Consider the following 25979-nt stretch of genomic DNA (forward strand, 5'->3'; position numbering starts at 1 on the left):
CTTCAGTTCTGAGATGTTGGTGGGTTTCCTCACATCAACTGCTTGCTTCAGGTCCTTCCTCAACATTTCTATTGGATTAAGGTCAGGACTTTGACTTGGCCGTTCCTAAACATTCATCTTGTTCTTCTTTAACCGTTCTTTTGGCTCGTTGGGCTTGTTGTCTTGCTGCATGACCCAGTTTCTCTTCAGATGAACTAAAGCATGTCTAAACAAAGTCAAACTACTCCCAATAAGTGGGCTCGTCCGGGATTTGAACCCGGGACCTCTCGCACCCTAAGCGAGAATCATACCCCTAGACCAACGAGCCACGTCTGAGATGTTTGTAGATGCTGTCCCAGATTCTGGTCTAAGTTGCCGCTTGTGTTCTTGGGTTCGTTGTCTTGCTGCATGACCCAGTTTCTCTTCACGTTCAGCTCATGGACAGACGTTTTCTTTTAGCGTTCACTGGTAGAATTCAGAATTCATTGGTCCATCAATGATGACAAGAACGTCCTGGTCCAGATGCAGCAGAACAGGCCCAAACCAGGACATTAGCACCCCCATGTTTGATGGAGGGAGGAGATGAGGTTCTATCTAGCAGGACAAATAAAAAAAAATCAATAAATATTCAAATATCCTTAGGGAATAAACAGCTTTTCATCAGTTTGATTTAAAACAAAGTTAAAAAATGACTCCAGATAATATTTGTAGATCATAATAATGTAGTGGTGATGCACTTATTTGTCTTTTACCTGATTATAAGTTTGGATTTTATGGCCAAGCTTAACAAATTACAAAAAAAATTAAATTTGATCATTTAATAAATGACCCTGCTGTTATCAACAGTATCAATACATCACCTGTTGTAATGGAAACACACTGTTTACGCTGCTCTACCTGCAGGATCTTCATCCCATTTATTGACACAGAAATCCAATACCTGAGGAGGAAGTGACATCTTGTTGCCATGGGCGACAGGGAGGTTGTGAGAGGCTGGGTTAACAAAGTGTGAGTGTGATAGAGAGACAGAGAGAGAGAGAGAGACGGAGCTGGGGGGTTGTCCCAAAATGTTTCTACAGTGGAGACGTGGTAGTGACCTGATAATGACCTGGATTCTGTAAAATATTTTTAAGCTGACTTATATCTGGGTGCTTTTAGGGACGTTTGAAAGAAGTCCATGAACCAGGATGCTCCTCTCAGACTTCAGGTTGTTTTTCTTTTCCATCGCTTTGAGGACATTTCAGACGTGATGTGGAGATCATGATCTGCTGGAGTTGAACTTTTATTCTCCATCTCTGAGTGTGTGGAGGAAGACGTCAGATCAGTTCACACACCTGCACATTTTGGATGTTTGTCCGTTTCCGCTGGGCACAGGAGGCTGGATATCTTTGTCTGAGTGTGTGTTGGGTTTGCGCGGGAAGATGTACAAGCGTCGGGATTATGTGGAGCTCTACGAGAAGGATCAGGCCAAATGGGTGCTGGTCCGCAACGTCAACACGGCGATGAAACACACCACGCTGCTGCCGGTACGCTGCCAAATATCAGGAGGCATAGTGTAACTGTCTGTCCTCTGTGGCATCTTTGTTGTGTTTAAGTGTTTTATATATTATATCTGATAAAATGACGTGGTTTTCAACTCTGAGTCTGCTTTGTGAAGACTTGGTTCAAGGTTAAAGGCAGGTTATGGTTAAGGTTACTGTTAACTCTCCATGAAGTAGAGTAGCTTGACATAGACAGACTCATTTAGATTTCACTGTGTGGCGTTTCAACCGTTACAGAGACAACCTCATTTTGTTGTGAACAAATTCAACTCCATGGCGCTCAGATGACATGTATGACTACTGTTACTCTTCTATCCATCACCTCATGAAGCCCCGCCCCAAATGATCTGATTGGTCCAGCAGATCGTTGCAGGAGCAGAATCAGTTCCCAACGGAGAGACTCCAGACCAAATAAAAAAAGCTGTGGGTGGGGAAGTTGGTCTAGACTCTAGACGTTAACAGATTCTAGCCATGTGAGTTTCAGGTGGACACCACCAATAGATGTTCCCAAAAAAACCCAAACACAACACGACCAACATCATTTTTGATTCTTATTATGAGGCGTGTGTCATACCTCAATTAGATCCTACAACCAATCAGAGCAACAAAGAAATTTAATAATCAGTTCCCAACGGACAGACTCCACACCAACGTTCCCGCACAAAGATTTTGCAAGAAGCTGATCGATGCAGCCGGCATCAACAATTCAAGTCACTGAGATCATGCTTCAATGTTGAAACTCTCAACCTGTATCTACATGATATTGTGTATTGCACCACTGCACCACTGATTGGCTGATTGGATAAATGAGCAGGTGAACAGCACAGGTGTTTGTAATGAAGTGATGCCAGAAATGACCAAGAGTTGCAGTTTAGGTCCAAATGTTGAAATCATGTTCATGAAGACGGTGCAATCAAGACTTGGTTCCCTTTTACTTCTACTTTCTCATACGATCACGTCTTATTATCTTTCCCAGTTTCCCAGTTTTTAATCCTTGTCCTCTTTGCAGGGCGACTACGTCTGGTTGGACTTGAAGACTGGACGGGAGTTTGAGGTGCCGATCGGTGCAGTGGTCAAGCTCTGTGACTCGGGTCAGATCCAGGTCCTGGACGATGAAGGAAATGTGAGTGAAACACCTGCATTCGTTAAAGAAAGGATGTGGGGAGCAACTCAAGACTTAGAGAGGATGTTCACATTTAATCTGTCTTTAATCCGTGGCTGTGATATTGAGCATGAAAAGCATGTTTATACTTTAATCCTGCAAGTATGACTTTTTGCAGCAACTAGTGTCTACTGCTAATCTTCTTACAAAACAACAAACCTTTACAGCCACGTTTCAAAACAAAAGAGTCAATATCAGCGCAGCGTTGACTCCTTATGGGTTTTATATTTTGTTTATATATTGAGACAGTGGAAGTATTTTTTGGTTTTCCTTCCCCTCTTCCTCCAGGAGCACTGGATCTCCCCCCAGAACGCCACCAACATCAAGCCGATGCACCCCACCTCCATCCACGGGGTGGAGGACATGATCCGCCTCGGGGACCTCAACGAAGCCGGCATCCTCCGCAACCTGCTCATCAGATATAGAGAAAAACTCATATATGTGAGTGTGACTGAGTCTGACACGTGGGTCGTCACTTACAGAGGAAACTGATCTAAAAATGACGTGTTCTCGTCCAGATCAGCAGGTTTTTATCATCCACACACACTGTAGAACAAGTTAATGTCTGAGATCAGTTTTTATTCAACGACTACGACGTGATCGTTTTATTGATGTCAGGTCAGTGAAGATGTTAATATGAGTAACAGATGAATGGTTTCTGGAAGAGTAAAGTCTTTCTTAACGTCGTCTCTTTGAGGAGCTCTTCAAACAGGGCTTGGATGGTCTTTATAAACTTTATCTTCTCACCAATCCGACCTCAGACTTCTGCTGTTGGCTGTTTCTTTGCTCTCATCTCCGTATCTTGCTGCTTTATTCCCTCTTTTTCCATCTTTGCGATCCTTCTTCCTCTTTGCTGTAAAGACAAACTGTGGTGGCAGGGTAAGTCAGCTCGTGAGATAAAAACATACCACTAAATGCATTTAAAGCACGTGTTTAGTCTGCACCTTTGATGCAATCCTTTGCATGACCTCAAACACGGCATTTCCTTTTAAGCTCTGCCTGTCAGCTGCACGTATGTTCCCTGTTTTGGATGTTTCATGTTAGCTCTGCATCGTCCTGAGGTGTCATGTTCCTGCAGGACACGTCAAAATGCTTCATAGGACTGATTCACCTCAGCTCACCGGTAACCAGGCTCAGCAGCGCCTCAGCCTGCAGTGCATGCTGATTTGTTTCCAACATGGCCGCCTGCTCTCCGGTGGCGAACACTGATACGTTCTCATTGTCATCGTCCAACATCCGAGCTACGAGAGTCAGATCATCTATACCAGCTTTCTGCTCTCTCTCCCCAAACAACAGAGCACACAGTCTGACGTGTTCAACACCAAGACCTTTGACTTTCATTTCAGCAATAAAATTATTCAAAACTACATCAATTCTCATCAGAATATGAGTCTGGTAACGCGCCTTTTGGATTTAATTATGGGGCGAGAGAAAGAAATACCTCTGCATGCAACTGGATAGTCCTCTAACTAATCAGGAATTAAACTCCACGGTGCTCAGATGACGTGTATGACTGTGTCGCTGCTGCTCTTCTGTCAACTTTCTACCACAAAGATTTGGTACAGAAACATTTTTTTTAGAAAAGCTTCACCTCAAATGAATGCAGCTTAGATGCTGGTGCTGCCTATAACAGGTAACAGATCAGAGAGCAGATTAAACAGTGTTTTGAGGAGATTTTGCATTTTACGTCAAGAATAGTGAGTTGCAGATTTATCTTAATCCCTTATTGATCCCCCAGCTGTGAAACGAGACTTTGAATTCGAAATTTATCTGTTGCACAGAGCTCATAAGCTCATCAGACTGCTTTGATTCACACCAACAGAAAACTTAGACATGCTTTCTTAAAGAATTTAAGTTACAAGGAAGCTTTACTTGCAAAAACTGAAAGTCTGACTTTAAACTAAAGTCATTTTTCTAGTGAGCTACTGAGACCATTTCATTCCTCATCCACATCCTGCCTGCTCTATGTCCTATAGCTCACTCTTATAAATAACCACCATCCCATCCGTCTCAACGAAGCCTTTATTCGTCCACTGTCTCACGCAGACATACACCGGCTCCATCCTGGTGGCCGTCAACCCTTACCAGCTGCTGCCCATCTACACGGCCGACCAGATCCGCCTCTACACCAACAAGAAGATCGGCGAAATGCCGCCTCACATCTTCGCCATCGCGGACAACTGCTACTTCAACATGCAGAGGAACAACCGCGACCAGTGCTGCATCATCAGGTAGGAAAAGAAAGAGCCCCAGTCTAAGAGTTTTATTCTGCACACTTTGATTTGAACTTGAAACCTTTTGACTTCACAGTGGAGAGTCTGGAGCGGGAAAAACAGAGAGCACCAAACTGATCCTTCAGTTCCTGGCGGCCATCAGCGGTCAACACTCCTGGATAGAGCAGCAGGTCCTGGAGGCCAACCCCATACTAGAAGGTAGGAACGCACACTGGCACACTGTACGTGAACATAGACAAAGATATTAATTAATCAGAGACTAATGGAATCAATTAAACTGCTGAAATATGGCGGAAACTGCATCTCGAAAGCTAGATCACCGGCCACTTCATTAGGTACTAGTGAAAACATTCTATTATAAATCTAAGCTTCATGAAGTTTACGTTTTAAAGCATTATGTTGTTTGTTGAGCCGGTGATAAAACCATCGGTCACTCAGTTACATCCTCTAGACTCAGTGTGTGTGATACAGGCTTCGTTTAACGTCGCAGAGAAAGACAATACTGCAACATCACACCACGCCACATACATGACTCCTCTCAGACTCTGCTGCATCAATGAACTTAATGAAAGCACACACTGTACACAATTACAGTCAGGTATGAAACGAGAGCATGTTGTAATCTTCTTCTCCAGCCTTTGGCAACGCTAAAACAATCCGCAACGACAACTCGTCTCGTTTTGGGAAGTACATCGACATCCATTTCAACAAGAGAGGAGCCATCGAGGGAGCCAAGATCGAGCAGTACCTGCTGGAGAAGTCCAGAGTCTGTCGACAGGTAGAAACTAATCCTGATTATTGTTTATCGCTGCAACATTTACTTTTATTCACCTCCTCTCTCTCTGCCTCTTTGTCTCTCTGTCTGTCTGCAGGCCCGCGATGAGAGGAACTACCACATCTTCTACTGCATGCTGAAGGGGATGACTGCCGACGAGAAGAAGAAGCTGGGCCTGAGCAAAGCCACCGACTACACCTACCTGACCATCGTGAGTCAGTTATTATTATTATTATTATTATTATTATTATTCTTTATTGGATCAGTCTCGTCAGAAACAACCAACAACAGCAGCTCTGATCACTTAAAACTAAACTTCATACATAGGTAATATATCTGCAACCTCCTGCCTTGATATAAACCGATCAGCCATAACATTATGACCACAGACAGGTGAAGTGACCGGTCCTGATTATCTGGTTGTCAGTGGGTGGATATATCATGGGACGAGCTGAACATTTTTTTCCTCAGAGTTGACGTTAGAAGCAGGAAAAATGTTTTTTGAGAGACTTTGATTAACTGGGACGTCTAGACAACTGCATCAGAACACCTGGTCTGCAGTGGTCAGTGGCTATCAGAGGAGGAAGAGGAGGACGAGTAAGAAGAGTAGAAAGAAGAGGAGGAGGCGGAAGAGGAGGTCAGAAGTGGTCCAAGGAAGGAAAAGAACTGGAGACAAGGTCATATACGAAGGAGGAAGAGGAATAAAAAAGAGAAGAAGGTCAAAAGTGGTCCAGTGAAGGAGAAGAACCAGAGACAAGGTCATGGACAAGGAGGAAGAGGAGCAACAAGCGGCAGACGAGGAGGAGAAGGACGAACAAGAGGAGAAGGATGAAGAGAGGGAGCTGAAGGAGGAAGAAGAGAAAGAGGAGGAGGACAACAGTCCAAGGAAGGAGAAGAACCAGAGCCAGGGTCATGGACCAAGGATCATAGGTTCTGATTTTGATAGAAAGGAGTAAAGACTAGACATAGTGACCTCTGACCTCTGATGAAAGCTCCTACACATCGGGACTGGACCACAGAGACCTGGAGGGACGTGGTTCTGCTCTGATCTTCTTCTCATTCCTCTTTCAAACATCCGTCTTCTCTGGATAGAATGTGGACGTTGTTGTCCTCTAATGAGTGTCCCTGTCCTTCAGGTGTAGGTGTTAGACTACCAATAAAAACCAAAGAAGATGAAACAGTTCCTCCTCCGTGTCTCTGTTTGTGTGCAGGGTAAATGTACGGTGTGCGACGGCCGTGACGATATGAAGGAATACTCCAACATCCGCTCTGCGATGAAGGTACATCTCAAAGTCTTCAGCTGACTAAATACTGGATCCTCTTTTTATAAACGTTCTCCTTTTCCTCCGTCCAGGTGTTAATGTTCACAGACAGAGAGAACTGGGAGATTTCAAAGCTGCTGGCTGCGATATTACACATGGGCAACCTGAGATATGAAGGTGAGCTAAAAAAACTCATCTTCAGTTTTCCTCTCAGATCTTTTTTATTTGTATTTTTATTCAAATTTTTCTTCCCGCAGCTCGAACCTATGATAACCTGGACGCCTGTGAGGTCGTCCGCAGTCCTCATCTCACCACCGCCGCCACGCTGCTGGAGGTAAACCACACAATCAGCTGTTTGTCTAGAGGATAGATCGTCTATGTGCTCACATGTCGTCACGTCTTAGCATCACATGTGCTGCAGAGACGTCTGTTGTTTAAAACTGAGCCTAAACTTTGATATTTTGCTTCTATAAATCAGAGTTACCCTTTCATAAAACCTTCATGGTGAACTAGAAGCTGAGGATTTGTGTTTTCAGGTGAACGATAAAGATCTGATGAACTGTCTGACGAGTCGGACGCTGATCACCAGAGGAGAGACCGTCTCCACGCCGCTCAGTATGGAACAAGCTCTGGACGTACGGGATGCTTTCGTTAAGGTACGACACGTGACTTCATTCATTCATCTTCTGTAACAGCTTGTCCTCTGGAGGGTCGCAGGGGGGCTGGAGCCTATCCCAGCTGTCATTGGTCTAGAGGTGGGGTCCACCCTGGACAGGTCTCCAGTCTATCACAGGGCTAACACAGAGAGAGAGTCTTTGGACGGTGGGAGGAAGCTGGAGAACCTGGAGAGAACCCACGCAGACACAGGGAGAACATGCAAACACCACACAGAAAGGAACCAGTCTGCCCATGGATTAGAACCCAGAACCTTCTGGCTGTGAGGCATCAGTGCTAACCACCAGACCACTGTGCCGCCCTAGATCGTCATATTGTTAAAATATTTATAATAATACATATAAAATTCAGATGAAGAGCCTTCTCTATGACCTTTAAACTTTGTTGTTTTGTTCACCTCTGTTTGTGGTCTCTAAGCCAATCAGAGAGCTCTCTCTTAGTGACATCATCAACAACAGAGTAAACAGAGACCGTTGTTTATCGTCTCTAATGTCTGAATACAGTTGTCGCTCCTATGTGACTTTATTAAATGTACTTCCTCAGGACCTGCTGCACAGTATCGCCCCCTGTTGATTAAAACCTGAACATGGGACCTTTAATGGTCACTCAGCCTGTTTGTGTTTATGTTTATGTTTGTGTGTGTGTGTGTGTGTGTGCAGGGTATTTACGGGCGTTTGTTCGTGTGGATCGTGGAGAAGATCAACGCAGCCATTTACAAGCCTCCATCGTCTCAGCCCAAAGCTCTGAGACGCTCCATCGGACTGCTGGACATCTTCGGCTTCGAGAACTTCACCGTTAACAGGTACGATACAAACTACAACTACAACTCACTGACCTCATTCATGCTCTAACTTACTGAGCGGCTCTGATCTGACTATTTTTAGATATTATTTGTTTCCGGGTGGTCTTTTAGTATTTTCCTCTCATCTCTTTTCTTATCTCATCTTTTATTTTATTTTCTTCCAAGGTTTGTAGAGTCCTTGTCAGGTTGGATTTCCTTTAACTTTTAAAATATTCTGGTTGTTTTCTTCACACCCTGCAGCTCTGACCAGTTTGTCTCTTCTCACCTTCTTCTTCTTCTTCTTTATTTGAACGTGTTCCTCATCGTCATCAGTATCTTGGTCTCCTCCTCCTCCCTGCAGCTTCGAGCAGCTCTGCATCAACTTCGCCAACGAGAACCTGCAGCAGTTCTTCGTCCGTCACGTCTTCAAGCTGGAGCAGGAGGAGTACAACCTGGAGCACATCAACTGGCAGCACATCGAGTTCACCGACAACCAGGACGCCCTGGACATGATCGCCATCAAACCCATGAACATCATCTCGCTCATCGACGAGGAGAGCAAGTTCCCCAAGGTGTCTCCTCTGGACTCGCCTGGTTCCTGCTGCCACCAGGTGGACCGGCTCTCACTCTGTTTGTTTCCTGTCGTCTTCAGGGCACCGACACCACCATGCTCAACAAACTCAACTTCCAGCACAAGCTCCACACAAACTACATCCCACCAAAGAACAACCACGAGACTCAGTTTGGCATCCAGCACTTTGCTGGAGTGGTTTTCTACGAGACGAGAGGTCAGAGACGATGAATCTACATTTATTATAAATTATAATTGATGCACTTTCACACCTTTTATGAAGGTTCCCAAACTAGGGAGTCTGGCCCCTGTCGAGGGTCACCAACTAAATCAGTGGAGAGACATGAATAGTCCTTTCAAAGACGGGGACATGAGTTTGTGTTTGTGTCCTGCAGGCTTCCTGGAGAAGAACAGGGACACGTTGTACGGCGACATCATCCAGTTGGTTCACTCGTCCAAAAACAAGTTCATCAAACAAATCTTCCAGGCTGACGTTGCTATGGTAACACACGCATTAGTTTTCTAGGTTCGGTGTCGTTCATCCCACTGCGCGTGCTCAGTAACGTTTCCTGTTAAACCAGCAGAAATAAAACCAACATTTTCCAGACGCTTTAAAAGTTTTTACACAAATGAAATCATCAAAGATAAAAAAAAATGATATTCAGAAGAGTAAAATTCAGCCTTAGCTGCATGTCTCTGTCCTCTAAGTCCAATAAAAACTGAATCAAGGAGTTTCTTGAAGACGTTTCATCAAAGTCAGTTCTAAAAGACCAGTGGGGAGTAAACATGAACATCTGTGGATTTAATTATCAGAGTAAGATTTCCCTTTTCACTCCAAAACCAAGACATTTAAACATCACCAACAGAACACTAGAAGATAAAAGAGAGTATTAGAGACGATAAACTGAGAACAAAGCTGAATGGAACCACAGGAAGCTCAAGTTTCTGACCTGCAGTCGTTTCTTTTTCTTCTGCATGCTTTTTAGTATTTGCATGTTTCTCTATAACTTTCCAGCTTAAAGCTAACACTACTGTCTTCTCTGTCTTCCCTCTGTGTGTGTGTGTGTGTGTAGTTTCTGTGTTTTTATGCTCCTCGTAGTTCAGTAGGTCGACCTGCCACTTCTGCTCCCAAGGTAAAAATAATAATAAAACAACAACATCCAGTCCTTCAATAAATACATAAATAAATAAATAAAATAAAATAATCTCCATCTATTAACCTCTACATATTCCTCATCGGGTTCATCACCTTTGACTTTATATTCATGGTCTGATAAATCCCATAGCATTCGTCTTTTTTTTATTTTTTATCATACTTTTAGTCATATTAAACGTGATTCTAATCTTTTAAGTAACTAAAACAGTATCAGTAAAATCCTTACTTATAAATATAATTTAAATGCAATTATCTCTGTTCCCAAAGCCATCTTAAGCGTAGATGTAGTGTCAATATCTGTTACTTATTTGTGAAAACAAACCTTAACATAATTTTTTAGGTGTTGGTTTTATTTTGAAATCTAATCTAACCGGAAATCTTGTCGTTGTTAGTAGCGCTAGCTTGATTAGTGGGTGTAGTTCCTCACTGTGGCCACTAGAGGGCAGCAAACACCCCCAGACGCATTAAGGTGTTGACGTTGTCAGATTTAACAACGACCATCGAGGAAAAAAATAAACAATTACTTTATTTAAAACTCTGTACTAATGTATATTTAATTTCTACTTATGTTTTTTTGTAACGTTCACACCGAGTGTCGATTTATTTTAGTGTTGCAGTACTAACGGCGGCCACTGGAGGGCATGTTTTCTACAGGAAACTCTCTGACAATGGAAGGAAACGGTGAAGACTTTCAAAGTAAAACAACCAACGCAGCAGACGAGGCGGTTAATTTGAACAAACCTGCATTCACAATAATGTTCGTTAGCTAGCTGGGAGCAATTTAATTTAATCTGATCTGGTCCTGTTATGTGAAGTTTCTGTTATTTCACCGTTTCTGTTTGAGTGACAGAATTCAGAGAAACTCGGGGCGAAGCTAGCAGCGGTTGTCGGTCAATAAATAGCTCCAGTTAGCAGTTTAACCCTCAGCTAAACCAAATGTCTTGTTTTATAAATGTATATTTGTTAAATACAGACATATGTCGTGTAAATAAAGCAGCTTTGATTTAGCTAAGCTAGCTGGTATCCACATTTTTTGTTTTTCCAACTGTCAGTGCTAAGCGAGGCTAATGGAGCTAACGTTAGCTAGCTCACCTGAACTACTCTGGTCCCCGTCTAATTCCTGGTAAGAGTCATACATTTGCTGTATATTTATTCATTTATAATGAAATCTACGTCGTAAAATCTCTTATTGACCCTTATGCGAAAATGTTTGGACTGTTAATACAATGTAAAAAAAAAAAAAGTTTAAAATATTCCTTGTACCTCCAAAAAAAAAGTTGATCGTCTTCAAACAAAACGTTAAAAAAAATTATCTGTTCATTTTCACAAAGGAAATCACCAAATCTTTGTCTTTTATTCATTTAATTAATGAATTAATATTAACCCTAGTGTAAATGAGGCTTTTAAGCGAAGCTGCAGTCAAACAGTGACTTTTATATTTAGAGAAAAGGGTTAAAAGTTTCTAGTCTGAGCTCAGGAAGAAGAACTGGTCTGATCCTCCTCATTGTTCCTGACTCTGTGGTTTCATTTTTGTGTTTTGTTCAGGGCGCAGAGACCAGGAAACGTTCTCCCACCCTCAGCAGTCAGTTTAAAAGATCTCTGGAGCTGCTGATGAGGACTCTGGGCGTCTGTCAGCCGTTCTTCGTCCGCTGCATCAAACCCAACGAGTTCAAGAAACCCATGGTGAGTAACTGACATTTAACACATTCAAGCTGCACAAACTTTAACTAAATAAGAATTAATCTGAGCCAGATAAACACAGAGAGGTCACAAGTTGATGCTGACGAATGTTTTAACTTCATTTGAGCTTTAATCACAGGAGTAGCTTTATTTATAACTGCAAATACAAACAACAAACTAACATTAATCTACAAAATATTTAACATGAACACAAGACAAACACACAGAAATGAAGATGTAAAGTTTAATGTCATTTATTTTGGAGTTGGAATAAATAAAATTTAAGGTTTTCACTTTTAATCTGATTTAAATGAAAACTACACAGAAAAGAAGAAAATTGTTCATATGTCCAGTGAAAAAAACAATAATCTTGTGTAGTAACATAAAAACAAAACACACAAAAATATCAGAAATCTGATAAATCTGATCCAGATTAATACTTCTAATCCAAACTCCTCTAGGAGTCAAATCTGTGACGACTTTTAACTTCGTCCAGTGAAGCCACAGTTTGTTTCCAGTCGGCTGGTGAACGGTGTGCGTTTGTGTGTCTGCAGCTGTTCGACAGGGAGCTGTGTGTGCGTCAGCTGAGGTACTCTGGTATGATGGAGACCATTCGGATCCGCCGTGCGGGATATCCCATCCGCTACACCTTCGTGGAGTTTGTCGACCGCTACCGGGTCCTCATGCCTGGAGTCAAACCGGCGTACAAACAGGTAAAGTACAGGTGTGTGTGTGTGTGTGTTTCTAACCATAAACCATGAGAGTGTTTTTGCTGGACATAACTTTCAGACTAAACAAATCCTACTTATACTTTAAAACGTTTACCTTGATGTTAATAGAGTGTGTTAATAGTATAATTTTAATGATTAATAGTTTCAGATTTTCAAAACCTCAAAAATGTCCTGAAACATCTGGTTACTGTAGATCAGACTAAACAATGAGACTGACTGATGTGTTTTTAATACTTTATGAAGTCAGATAAATCCAGTAAATCAGGCTTTGGACACACGAAACAACAAAGATCACTTCTTTTTGTTAATGATGGTAAAACTATTTTCTGTTGTCTAATCGCGGTCCGTCTAAAGTCCCGTGTTGATCTGTCTCTCTCTGGTCAGGAGGATCTGAGGGGAACCTGTCAGAGAATCGCTGAGGCCGTGCTCGGCAGAGACGACGACTGGCAGATGGGAAAGACCAAGATCTTCCTGAAGGTACGAAGAACGATAAGAAACGATAAGACGCAACAGGAACGTCAGTCCTGGAGGTTTTTATGGTGTTATGTTGGACGGGGGTGACTTTTGATAAATATCAGGAAGTACACTAGAGTCTAGAGTCTTAGAAGACGACCAAGATGTCTCCACGTCTCCATCGTCTCTGTCCACATGGATTCCATCTTGGTTCATCTTGTTTTTCTGTCCCTCTCCTGATGTTTACCCCACGTGGAGCAGACATGCTCAGAGAGAATAGATTATTAGGAGATCAGTTTTAATGTTTGGATGGTTAGACATTAATTCACAGGTGTACCTAATAAAGTGGCCAGTGAGTCTTATCATTGCTGTTTAACACATTAAACAAAGGTGCAGCAGAGTGAACGGTTTCCAGCTCAGATGTCAGCTGACTGGGAGGACTGGGTGTTTGTGTTTTGGTTTCCCGCCCAGCGAGGGCAGAGGTCACGGACGAGGCATGTCCGTTAGCTGGTTGCCTCGGCAACGCTGTCACTCCTTTTGAGTTTTCAGATGTGTCGACTCGTGTGGATTTAAGGCTCAGCAGGACAGGAAGCAGAGCAGGAAGTAGAGAGTTCAGGGGGTGACGGCGTGGGGCAGTACCCACACTTCCCCCAACAGGACGTGGCCCCGGTCGGCCACAGGGTGGACGGACGGATCAGGAGGAAGACATGGGACAGTGTTTTCTGTTTGTTTGTGGGACATGTCAGTGGAAAGTCTGTTAGCTGTGCCCCGACCGTCATTAAGCTTCACATCTAAAGGAAACACACGTGTTATAGGTTATAAGTGATTGTAGCGCTATAAAAATAATCTGAGGACCCGGTTCATGTTCTGTTCATGACACAGCATTAATCTGCAAGAACGTCTGTAATTTAATCAACAAACTAAATATTTAAATGAATGAATCTTCAGACATTAAATGTGTTCCTTCTTTCAGGATCACCACGACATGCTGCTGGAGATCGAGAGAGACAAGGCCATCACAGACAAGGTCATCCTCATCCAGAAGGTGGTTCGAGGTTTCAAGGACAGGTAGGCCTTCAGAAGTAAAGACATGTCACGTGATCAGAGCAGTTTTTAATTTCTTTTAATTGTCATTCTCTGGATTCAGATCAAACTTCCTGAAGATGAGGAAGTCGGCTGTGTTCATCCAGAAGACGTGGCGAGGCTATCAGTGCAGGAAGAACTACGGAGCAGTGAGGAACATTTTACACCAACACGACACAAAACCACCAAACTGTTTACATCAGTATCTTATCTCTACGTCTCCTTCTCGTCTCGTCCGTCCTCGTCCCTTCAGATGCGAGCGGGCTTCTCACGGCTGCAGGCTCTGGTTCGCTCCAGGAAGCTGTGTGCGTCGTATCACGTGGCCCGTCAGCGAATCACAGCGTTTCAGGGACGCTGTCGGGGATACTTGGTGCGGCGGGCGTTCAGGCACCGACTGTGGGGCGTCATCACCATCCAGGCGTACACCAGAGGAATGATAGCTCGCCGGCTTTACAAGAGGCTGAAGGGAGAGGTAGGCACGCGGAGCAGAGTAATGCTTTGGTTTTAAAAAGCTGTAAACATGATTTCAGTTACAGTCACCGAGTTGTTTTGCCGTTCTAGTACCGCAGGAGGCTGGAGGCAGAGAAGATGCGTCTGGCTGAAGAGGCCAAGCTGAGGAACCAGATGTCTGCGAAGAGAGCGAAGGCCGAGGCTGAACGTAAACACCAGGTGGGAGTTTATTACAACATGACGTTCATGTTCTCTGAGTGATAAAATCCTCCTGGAGAACAAACTCTCCTGGATTATTTTTCTCCTTTAAGGTTGGGTAAGAACTCAGATTACTGGAGAAAGATGACTAAACCCTGGTTGCTCAGGTGATCTGATGTGATGTTTTTTGTTTTCCAGGAGCGTCTGGCCCAGCTGGCCAAAGAGGACGCCGAGCGGGAGAAGAAGGAGAAGGAGGAGGCTCGGAGGAAGAAGGAGATGGTGGAGCAGATGGAGAAGGCTCGCTTGGAGCCCGTCAACGACTCCGACATGGTGGACAAGATGTTCGGGTTCCTGGGGACGACCAGCTCTTTCCCGGGTCAGGAAGGACAAGCCCCCGCTGGCTTCGAGGTGAGCTCAACAACAACTTCCTCCGACCAAATAAATAATAAGCAAAATGAATCGTTTGGGTTCGGGTCACTACTTGGAGAAAGCTTTGAGTCTGAAGCTCTGCCTCTTCGTCCTCCGTCAGGACCTGGAGCGGACTCACCGGGAGTTGGAGGAGGAGGATCTGGACGAATCTATTCCTCTGCCTGAGGACGACGTTGACGACCTGTCGGAGTACAAGTTCGCCAAGTACGCCGCCACCTACTTCCAGGGCACGACCACGCACACCTACGTCAGACGACCCCTCAAACAGCCACTGCTGTTTCATGATGATGAGGGGGACCAGCTGGTAGGTGACCTTTATTATTATTATTATTATGACACATCATGTGGCTCTGGCTGCCCCCAGAGGTTTAACGTTAGATAAAGTTGATCGTTAACCTCCCTGTCGTGCCTCAGGCGGCTCTGGCGGTGTGGATCACGGTGCTGAGGTTCATGGGAGATCTACCGGAGCCCAAGTACCACACAGCTATCAGCGATGGAAGCGAGAAGATTCCAGTGATGACTAAAATCTACGAGACGCTGGGAAAGAAGACGTACAAGAGAGAGCTGCAGGCGCTGCAGGGGGAGGGGGAGGTGAGGAGTGATGGATCTTGTCTTCAGCGTTAAGTTAATCTAAAGAATAAGAGCTGCAGGTTTATGTTTATCTTTTGTTCTGTTTTAGACGCCGCACTCTGACAGTCACAAGAAAAACAGCGTCCGACACAAACTGGTGTCCCTCACCCTGAAGAAGAAATCCAAGATCACGGAGGAGGTGAGAGGAGGACGGTTTTATAGAAGCATGTCTCATTCAGTTGCAGAACTTAAAAGTTTCAACGCGACGCATTTCAGGTCACCAAGCGCCTTAACGATGGCGAGCACGGTCTCCACGGCAACAGCATGCTGGAGGATCGGCCGACGTCCAACCTGGAGAAGCTTCACTTCATCATCGGTAACGGGATCCTGAGACCAGCTCTGAGGTGAACATCATGACGTCTCTGCGTCCGTCAGGAGATGAAGCAGAGTCTGTGATTCTGACCGTGTGTGTGTGTGTTTGTTCAGGGATGAGATCTACTGTCAGATCTGTAAACAGCTGAGTCAGAACCCGTCCAAGAGTTCTCACGCCCGTGGCTGGATCCTCATCTCTTTGTGCGTCGGCTGCTTCGCCCCGTCAGATAAATTCGTCAAGGTCAGGACGTCCAGAGTTTAAAATGAAACTAAACTCGTGCTCAGTTCGTTTCCTGAAACGATGCAGAACTTTTATACGTGTTACTCAAACCTGTTGCCGTTGTTCTTGTAGTACCTGAGGAACTTCATCAACAGCGGGCCGCCAGGTTACGCTCCGTACTGTGAAGAGAGACTGAGAAGAACTTTTGCCAACGGGACGAGGACACAACCTCCCTCTTGGCTGGAGTTACAGGTACAAACACAAGAAACATATTATATGTTCATAACTAGCAGTCGATGCACATTTTAGTCTTTTTTTGTTTTAGATTCAGTCTTATATTTAACCTTTTAATTCTGTACTGTTTGCTTCTTTGCTTTATAGATTAACAGTAAAATAAGGAGAAAGTTTCTTATTAGAGATTAAAGTGATTTAAAATGGTCTCAGATCTACAGGTCCAGTATTCAGAGGCTTTCTGTGAACTTCATCATTGTAGTTTACTCCTAGACTATGAAGATATTAAACGACAACGAGAGGAACCTTTAAAGTTTGTTCTCGGTTGAAAACCAAGTCGACTAAAGTTCTAAATCGACCTCCAGGCCACCAAGTCAAAGAAGCCCATCATGCTGCCGGTGACGTTCATGGACGGAACGACCAAAACTCTGCTGACGGACTCGGCCACCACCGCCAAGGAGCTCTGCAACTCCCTGTCTGACAAGATCAATCTACGGGACCGCTTCGGGTTCTCGCTATACATCGCGCTGTTTGACAAGGTGGGCACACAGCAGTGGTCCTGAAACTGACCCCAGCATCGATCTGTTTTTAAGGAGTCATGCACCAGGGGAGTAAAACATCTGCAGCTCTGATCTTCTCCTGCAGGTCTCTTCTTTAGGCAGTGGGAACGACCACGTGATGGACGCCGTGTCGCAGTGCGAGCAGTATGCGAAGGAGCAGGGAGCCCAGGAGAGGAACGCCCCCTGGAGGCTGTTCTTCAGGAAGGAGATCTTTACACCTTGGCACAATCCCACAGACGACCAGGTCGCCACTAACCTCATCTATCAACAAACCGTCAGAGGTGTCAAGTTCGGAGAATATCGCTGCGACAGGGTGACTGCCTTTCTCTGTGTTTGGTCGTTATGTTAAAGAAAGCGTTCTTATTGTATTAAGACAGATGTGTACAGACTGACTGTGTCTGTGTCTCCAGGATGATCTGGCAGAGCTGGCTTCTCAGCAGTATTACATCGACTACGGTTCAGAGATCCTTCTGGAGCGTCTGCTGAGCCTCATCCCCTCTTACATCCCCGACAGAGAGATCAGCACCTCCAGGACGGTGGAGAAATGGGCTCACTTCATCATGGCTGCTCACAAAAAGGTGCTCGTCACCGTCGGCGCCCTCCTGGAACAGAAACTGCAGCTTTTATGCAGAATTACACTTTGTGTTTAGTTTATAACCAGATACTTTCTTCTTATTCTGCCTTACTGCTGTGTGTTTACTGTGATTGTTATTTATTGACTCCTGAACTTTCTCTCTGTTCAGGGCATCTACACTCAGAAGAGGTTTGACGCTCAGAAGGTGAAGGAGGAAGTCGTGGACTTTGCTCGCCACAAGTGGCCGCTGCTCTTCTCTCGTTTCTATGAAGCCTTCAAGTTCTCAGGTGAGAAACTTTCACACCTTTTACCAGATGAACTGAATGTCCAGTCATCCTCAACAGCCCTTCAGTCCTGATAACTTTAGTTCTTATGAGGCAGAAACATCTTCTTCTACGAATGAAATTTCAACTGAAAAACTCATAAAATGGCTCTTATATTGCATGCATATAATATCTGTTATTTGTCGTTATTTAGTATTCTTTTATTGACTCTTACTTACTTGTATTTGCCAGTATCCATTAATCACTATTTACTTTTTGCACAATCCTTATCAGGAACATATTAAATACAAGTTCCAGTTAGAGGTGCACTGATCAGAGCGTCTGAAGCTGCTACTAAACAAACTTATTCAGATTTGTGTATGTGGTTTTCTCCATCAGTTACTCAGGAATACAGAACCTGGACACGTCATTAATAACAACTAAAATCAGAACAAATATAGCTCTTCTTTGCCATGGAGTAAAATTTAAAAACATATAATAAATTAAAGATATCGATCACCAAGCTTAAAAATAAATTCAATTATACAGAAGCCACAAAAATAAACTGCAGTAGGCTGAACAACCCGAACCCCACCTTATCTAATTAATCTTTTATATTCCAGTAAAGTATTTATTAATTAATTTCCAGTAGTCTTCTTGTCGTCTCCAGTCAGATCTGCAGAGTCTCTCTCCATCTCCACTTGTACACGGTGCTCAGACTAGTGCTGCTTCGTTTCATGTTCCCAGTATTTAAGACGCAGTAAATTAGTGAAAATGTTTGTTTCAGAATTTTCATTGTTCATTGTTCTTTGTTCGTTTCTGCCTCAGGTCCCAGTCTGCCTAAGAACGACCTGATTGTCGCCGTCAACTGGACCGGGGTTTATTTTGTAGACGAGCAGGAGCAGGTTCTTCTAGAGCTCTCCTTCCCAGAAATAACAGCAGTCTCAAGCAGCAGGTGAAACGTTTTCAGATCCACAGTTACCTAAACTAATAAATTATCCTTTATTATATATTTCCCTGTCATTTAACTCATCCCTCTTTCATTTCCTCTCTCTCTGGATCAACAAACCTTTGTGGGAGATTTCTGTTTCCAATCATCTGTCACGTAATTTAACTGTAGCTGCATCAGATGAGGATCATCATCATCATCATCATTTTGTTGTTCATTCAGGGGAGGAAAGCTGCAGGGCCAGAGTTTCACTTTGGCGACCATCAAAGGAGAGGATTACACCTTCACCTCCAACAACGCAGAGGACATCCGTGACCTGGTGGTGACCTTCCTGGAAGGCCTGAGGAAGAGGTCCAAGTTTGTGGTCGCGCTGCAGGACAACCCAGACCCCAGTAGGTTAAAAGGCTTTATGTTTTAATTAAAACCAGATTTATACTCGACTCGTGTTTATAGTTTGGATTATTTAAACTCAGAGTCTGTTCCTCCTTCATTTACATCAGTATTTATGCAGCAGGTGACAGTAAAGTTCAGCTGCATTTTAACCCAATGACATAAACATAAAATGAACAGAAACTCAGTAGATACTCACTGAAAGTACAGAGATTTAAAACTCTTGCGGGATGAAACCCCTTCTTCTGTTTTCTTTCTACAGCTGGGGAGGGGTCGACGTTCCTGAGCTTCCTGAAGGGAGACCTGATCTTGTTGGACCAGGACACCGGTGAGCAGGTCCTCAACTCTGGCTGGGCGCATGGCATCAATGAACGAACCAATCAGAGAGGAGATTTCCCAGCCGACTGTGTCTACGTCCTTCCCACCGTGACCCGACCTCAGAAAGACATAGTGGTGATGAGAAAAAATAACTTCTTAGAGCTTCTGGACGTTATGAACAGACTCCTCTTTGATCATAGACCTCCTTGAATCCAAGATTAAAGGCAAATAAATTTTCTATTCAATTCCCAAACACTCAGGCTCTAGTGACGATGACACCAGATCAGCGACAGGAGTCGGTTCGTGTCTCACAGATCGTCCTGCCTGAGACAGACGACAGAGTGAAACCATACACACTGGAGGAGTTCTCCTACGACTACTTCAGGTAAACATCATGAACAACATTTGTTCTTTTCTGATTACGAGCTAAGTCTTGCAGCACACATCACTGATGTAAGCTGCTTCCTTCCAGGCCTCCTCCCAAACACACCCTGAGCAGAGTGATGGTCACCAAGAACCGCGGGAAAGACAAGATGTGGAGCTGCACCAGAGAGCCGCTCAAACAGCCGCTGCTGAAGAAGGTCGTTAACCACGAGGAGCTGGCTCAGGAGGCCTGTATGGCCTTTATAGATATCCTTCAAACAGCTTGTGTGTCTCACTTCAGATTCACTGTTTGTCTGAAAGCTAACCAGGTTGTTTGACTCCTTGACGGTGATCCTACCTATGATGAAGTACATGGGCGACTACCCGTCCAAACGGACACGCTCAGTCAACGAGCTGACAGACCAGATCTTTGAAGGCGCGCTGAAGGCTGAACCACTGAAAGACGAGATGTATTGTCAGATCATTAAACAGCTCACTGACAACCACGTCAAGTGTGTAAACAAAAACTAAGACTTAGAGTTATATCTGAAAACCCTCCCATAAAAAACTGAATATGTTCTCAGTACTTGCATCAGAACTTACACTGTGTGCAGAAGCTGAATGTGAGTTTTGTGCTGCTGCAGGTACAGTGAGGAGAAAGGCTGGGAGCTGCTGTGGTTGTGTACTGGTCTGTTTCCTCCCAGTAACGTGCTGCTGCCGCACATCCAGCGTTTCCTCCAGTCCAAGAGACACCACCCGCTCTCTGCAGACTGCATGCAGAGGCTGCACAAAGCTCTACGGTAAAACTTCAATTAATCACAGACGTTTAATCAAGACAAATTTATGGAGATAAAGTCATCCATCCTCATCTCCTTTGATTTAAGCTTTTAATCATTTCAGTAATGTAAAATCAGGTAGAAATTGTCCTAAACTCACTGTAAGGTGGACTGAGTTCCTGTGCTGGTGCTTTTTTGTTGTCCTGAGAACAGTAATGGATCCAGGAAGTATCCCCCTCATCTGGTAGAAGTGGAGGCCATCCAACATAAAACAACGCAGATCTTCCACAAAGTCTACTTCCCTGATGACACAGACGAGGTACGACACACGAAACTCAGCAGTTTCCACTCGTCAACAACAAAAAGCCTTTTTGAAAGTGAGACTGATTGTTGTTGGTGTCAAACCTGCAGGCGTTTGAGGTGGAGTCCAGCACCAAAGCGAAGGATTTCTGCCAGAACATTTCAACCAGACTTCTGCTTAAATCTCCTGAAGGTTTCAGCCTCTTTGTCAAGATCTCAGACAAGGTCAGAGGACGAGGATTGTTTCTCAGACGTTCAGTAGAAGAACAAAATGTCTCGTCCAGGTCTGAGGACACTAGAATTACAGGAGGTGTTAGACTTCTTCGTTAAAATACGATCCACTTAGACACATTATCGGCAGCATAACTGATGTCCTTTTAATTTTCCATCAGACATATTTTTGCGACAGTTTATCTAATTGTAATGGTCTCTCAAGTTTCTAAATACGATTTATATTTTAACGACAGAGACTTTTTATTCCACTGCCCTGATAATTCAATATACATTTTTAATTTCTTGATTATCTTGCATTAAGCTAATCTCTTGCCTGTCTGGGTGTGTGTGTCTTCAGGTGATCAGTGTGCCTGAAGGTGACTTCTTCTTTGACTTTGTCAGACATTTGACAGACTGGATCAAGAAGTCTCGTCCAGCTAAAGACGGTTCGTACAGTTTCACCTGTTTTGAAGTAAAGTGTTAAGTTTAGTAGTAGCTGCGCGCGGAAACGCAGAATACTAAGAAGTATACTCGAAGAATACTAGATAATCAGAGTCTTAATATTTCACCTTCCTCCCTCCCATCCTGCAGGAATCGTTCCCTCTCTTACCTATCAGGTGTTTTTCATGAAGAAGTTGTGGACCAACACGGTTCCAGGGAAGGACTCCTTCGCTGACTCCATCTTCCACTACTACCAGGTCGGTCTTAATGGGAGTTAGTGTGCAACAGAAAAAATTATTTACTTAGTTTTTAACGGTTTGCTTCCAACAGTCACTTCTTCTCTTTGTTGCTTTAATTAGGAGCTGCCTAAATACTTACGTGGCTACCACAAGTGTTCACGAGAGGAGGTTTTCCAACTTGCAGCTCTCATCTATCGCGTCAAGTTTGAGGACGACAAATCTCACTTTCCTACAATTCCCAAGATGCTTCAGGAGCTGGTTCCCCAGGACCTCATTCGCCAGATGTCTCCTGATGACTGGAAGAGAGTAAATAAGAAAAACAACTGTGACAAAACGTTTTAGTTTTTACTTTGTACAGTAAAGTCATACATGGTACATAGAGATCAGATGTACAGCTCAGATGATTGGCACAAATCACTGCTTTCTCATTTCACCACGCTGTAACACCTGCAAGACACTGAAACCAGTCTTAACGCTAATAATTACAATTTGTTTTTTAATTACAGTCTGTGGTTGCATACTTCAACAAGCAGGCCGGTAAATCAAGGGAGGAAGCCAAACTGATGTTCCTGAAGATCATCTACAAATGGCCGACCTTTGGCTCTGCCTTCTTTGAGGTCAAGGTAAATACACCTGGACCGCTCACTGGGCGTTTCTCATTCATCTCAGCTGGGTCACTTGTTTTTAGAGTCCTCCTCACTGAACAGACTGTGACTGTCGTAAAACCAGCAAGTTCATTGTGACCAAAGAGGCCACTTGTAAAACTGTTAAGTTTCTCTATATAAAAATTATTTTCAAGTAAAATTATATATATGATGTGATCAGTGGATATTTGCCATAAAACATGCAACATAAATCTCATATCTCCAGCAAACCACAGAGCCCAACTACCCAGAGATCCTGCTCATCGCCATCAACAAACATGGAGTTAGTCTCATCGACCCCAAGACGAAGGTTTGTGTTTATGTAGAAATAATTAATTACTAAACACTTCACCTGCAGGCAAAGAGCTCAATGCACGAACAGTGTGTTACTCACTGTTGCTTTTAGTTTCTGAAGATGCTGCACTCATTAACGGGTAATGTGTTACAGCCTGGAGGTCCTCAGCATGATCCCTTTCTGTGTATCTCTGCAGGACATACTGACTACACACCCCTTCACCAAGATTTCCAACTGGAGCAGTGGGAACACCTACTTTCACATCACCATTGGCAACCTGGTCCGAGGAAGCAAACTGCTGTGTGAGACGTCGTTGGTGGGTGTCAGCAACACACACACATTCATGCTGATTATGTAAATTATGGATTAATTATAAACATGACTGTGCGTGTTTTTGTGTGCACGTGTTCATACCTGCAGGGCTACAAGATGGACGACCTGCTGACCTCCTACATCAGTCAGATGCTCACCACCATGAACAAGCGGTCTGGGCGAGGCCACAACAAGTGAACTTCTTACTGGCAGGAGGCCACCGAGCTCATCCGTCTCCTGCGGCCTGTGGGTCAGTACTGCAGCTGGGGGCGGACCTTCGCTCACCAGCTGTGGAGGATGAGCCGCAGTCCTTCTGCTAGCTCAGTGGGGTCAAGGTTCACCGGGAGTTCAGCTACGAGCAGCGACGACCCCGGCGAAGGCCCCAGCAACTATCACCGCTACAACTATGATGAGGATGAGCCGTCCAGTGAGGACGACTACCTCTAAAACCTCCTCCGTTCGTCTTCCTGGTTTGGAACAGTTAGACCTGCTACTGTCGCCTTAACGGTTCAAATCCTAATGAGGACACTCGGGTCGAGTTGGACTTAACTGCATGTGACACTAACTTGATGTTAAATATGAGCATTTTAACATGTTAATATGATAAACTGCTGTACAGAGACACTTACCAGGGTATCTGCAGGTCTTAGAGAAAAATCAGCTGCTACAAATTCTTTACTTTAATTCACAAAAGGTCTTAAATATGTTTTTCTTGCCTGATGTGCAGTAGAGAATTACCTTCAGGCAGTGGGTCGTTATGCAGAAGGCAGTTTCAATTCAACCGTTTAATGCCACTTGCCTGCCACCATGTCACAATAACTGCCCGCTATAGTAAGCCAGGTAGTACTGACACAAATGTGATACAACTGTCAATAAAAAAATGTAATAAATAATTGTCTTCTCGTTCATTTTGAAGAATACTGTAGAAATCCTGATCTGCTCTGATCATATGAGTGATATAAGTGACATCCTCATAAAAGGCCTTTATATGTTTAAACATTTTAGTATATTTTCTATCTTGCCTTTAGATGTTAACTGAAATCTACTGTTAAGCCCAGCTACTCTCATATATAACTAGAATTAGTTATTTTCCAGTTGGTTATAATAATATACTGGTAGGAAGCACTGTGCTTATAGTTACTAATGATCCTGTCCTGTGTTTCATTACCATTTTTATACCATAATTGTGAATGTAAGACCAGCAGAGACCCTGAATAGTTTAATAATTTTGTGCGTGTAAATTCTCATGTCTTGAAATCCTAATAAAATCAAAAGTTTCATGTTTGTGGACACAATGAACGACCATTAATGTTCTCACGGAAAATAAGATCAGAAACATTTAAGAGTTTGTGTTTGTTATTTCTTCCAGTATATACAATATGTACATTTAAATAACATGCCCTTTATTCTGGCCATAGGTTTAAACTGTGTAGGGAACACTTTTATGATTGTTTGTGTTTTGAGTCAGAGCCTATAGATTATTTATGACCTGATCTGTGTGAAAGAGTTCAATATTGTTTCCTAATACGTAAATGTTTCATGTTTACACTTGTTTTACGTTGTTCATTATCAGCTGTTTGTGTTTAGTTTGATATTCTTAACGCTTCATTGTTTGCCCATTACTGTCGAGACTACATTACCCAGAATCCTGCAGGGGGCACAGTTGCTTTTTTCTTCATGTCGTCATCACTATAATGAATCCATTCCCATCTGACACCAACGGAGATGAAACCAGAGACGAAGTGGAGAAGCTCTGGAGAAGCAAATAAGTGAACCCTTTGAGTTTTCTTTTTCCTGCTGTTTCATGTTATAAATGTCAGTTGTCTTCATACATATTGACGTTTGTGGCGCAGCTGCATGTATATTTCTACATTTTTTATTTATTTATTATTATTGTGTTTCTATGTTGTATATTATTTTTCCACACGGTTGCATAAATTGTCATTTTTACTAAGAAAGTTACATCGGAGGTGTTTGCAAATCATGGAGCCTGATTAAACAATAAAAAAATAATAAACTTATAATAAAAATAACAGAAGCAAACACGTACCTCCAAACAAGCTTCATCTGGATCTGAGCCTGAAACGAAATTAGATGAACAATCAAAATCAAATCAAACGGGGCAGTAGAGTTTATTAAACAATACTTGATTTGGATTTTGCTGATATTTCTAGAATCATAAAATGGTTCTTTGTCACAAAATCACAAGCTTCTTTCTACATTTTTTATTTGTTTTTTTAACTTGGTCAAGGTTCAGATAATTCTTAAGACAATTTCTGAGAATAAAATAAAAACTAACCTGTAGTTAAAAAACAATAAAACACTCACCAGTTTTGCCAGAAGACAGATTCCTGTTGTAAAACCAGATAATCATTATGAATAATAACAGTTAAATACAGTCCCTCAGTTGCCTTACCTCCATTCAAGTTGCATTACAAAGAGATGACCTGTTGTTTTTCAGTAACTGCAACTAGTTTTTGTCGTACTACATGTGTATTCAGTAAGTTCACCCCTTTTAGAACATTCCCCAGGCTACCATCCTCCAAGTTTACTTAGTTTAAGAACTTATCTGTTATTTTGGTGAAACTCTGGCTTGTCTTTTTAAATTTGTAAATCATACATCTACTTTTACTGGGGTTTTATTTGTATGCTGATCAGATACACATGTTTTTAACTGTGCCAATCATTTCATTTGATACCTTTATGTTCAGTTTATTTTCCTTTGTGCACTAATGTAAACCTGTGTTTTTGCCTGTTGTGTTTTGGTTTTGAGGTTATTATTAACTGTT

General features: G+C 43.2%; 1 protein-coding gene across 4 annotated transcripts in view; it reads left to right on the forward strand.

The window, feature by feature from the left end:
* myo7aa (myosin VIIAa) overlaps positions 1-24242 on the forward strand; it is a gene marked incomplete at its 5' end in the record, with an annotated part of 29846 nt that extends 5604 nt beyond the window's left edge. For 2 of the 4 annotated variants that reach the window (XM_084558930.1, XM_084558931.1), the window contains 48 exons: positions 2530-2643; positions 2971-3123; positions 4729-4913; positions 4993-5114; positions 5552-5694; positions 5789-5902; positions 6903-6971; positions 7046-7130; positions 7211-7287; positions 7490-7609; positions 8288-8430; positions 8771-8981; positions 9062-9197; positions 9376-9482; positions 11682-11819; positions 12371-12529; positions 12932-13024; positions 13974-14068; positions 14148-14232; positions 14337-14555; positions 14645-14752; positions 14930-15139; positions 15261-15464; positions 15575-15751; positions 15840-15929; positions 16007-16134; positions 16217-16343; positions 16455-16574; positions 16919-17092; positions 17199-17426; positions 17524-17691; positions 17857-17974; positions 18779-18905; positions 19122-19291; positions 19552-19742; positions 19868-19992; positions 20080-20248; positions 20340-20482; positions 20615-20770; positions 20960-21065; positions 21158-21271; positions 21618-21705; positions 21851-21957; positions 22060-22245; positions 22446-22562; positions 22810-22893; positions 23075-23194; positions 23299-24242. In XM_084558930.1, coding sequence (XP_084415056.1) covers positions 2530-2643; positions 2971-3123; positions 4729-4913; positions 4993-5114; positions 5552-5694; positions 5789-5902; positions 6903-6971; positions 7046-7130; positions 7211-7287; positions 7490-7609; positions 8288-8430; positions 8771-8981; positions 9062-9197; positions 9376-9482; positions 11682-11819; positions 12371-12529; positions 12932-13024; positions 13974-14068; positions 14148-14232; positions 14337-14555; positions 14645-14752; positions 14930-15139; positions 15261-15464; positions 15575-15751; positions 15840-15929; positions 16007-16134; positions 16217-16343; positions 16455-16574; positions 16919-17092; positions 17199-17426; positions 17524-17691; positions 17857-17974; positions 18779-18905; positions 19122-19291; positions 19552-19742; positions 19868-19992; positions 20080-20248; positions 20340-20482; positions 20615-20770; positions 20960-21065; positions 21158-21271; positions 21618-21705; positions 21851-21957; positions 22060-22245; positions 22446-22562; positions 22810-22893; positions 23075-23194; positions 23299-23388 — 6513 coding nt within the window. In that variant the 3' untranslated portion in view covers positions 23389-24242. Of the gene's footprint in view, positions 1-1400; positions 1506-2529; positions 2644-2970; positions 3124-4728; positions 4914-4992; positions 5115-5551; positions 5695-5788; positions 5903-6902; positions 6972-7045; positions 7131-7210; positions 7288-7489; positions 7610-8287; positions 8431-8770; positions 8982-9061; positions 9198-9375; positions 9483-11681; positions 11820-12370; positions 12530-12931; positions 13025-13973; positions 14069-14147; positions 14233-14336; positions 14556-14644; positions 14753-14929; positions 15140-15260; positions 15465-15574; positions 15752-15839; positions 15930-16006; positions 16135-16216; positions 16344-16454; positions 16575-16918; positions 17093-17198; positions 17427-17523; positions 17692-17856; positions 17975-18778; positions 18906-19121; positions 19292-19551; positions 19743-19867; positions 19993-20079; positions 20249-20339; positions 20483-20614; positions 20771-20959; positions 21066-21157; positions 21272-21617; positions 21706-21850; positions 21958-22059; positions 22246-22445; positions 22563-22809; positions 22894-23074; positions 23195-23298 lie in introns of those variants that run through there. The other 2 variants (XM_084558929.1, XM_084558932.1) reach the window with 2 other exon arrangements.
* Between the last annotated feature and the right edge of the window lie 1737 nt (positions 24243-25979).

Source organism: Chelon labrosus (assembly GCF_963514085.1).
Source record: "Chelon labrosus genome assembly, chromosome: 13".
Lineage (NCBI taxonomy): Eukaryota > Metazoa > Chordata > Actinopteri > Mugiliformes > Mugilidae > Chelon > Chelon labrosus.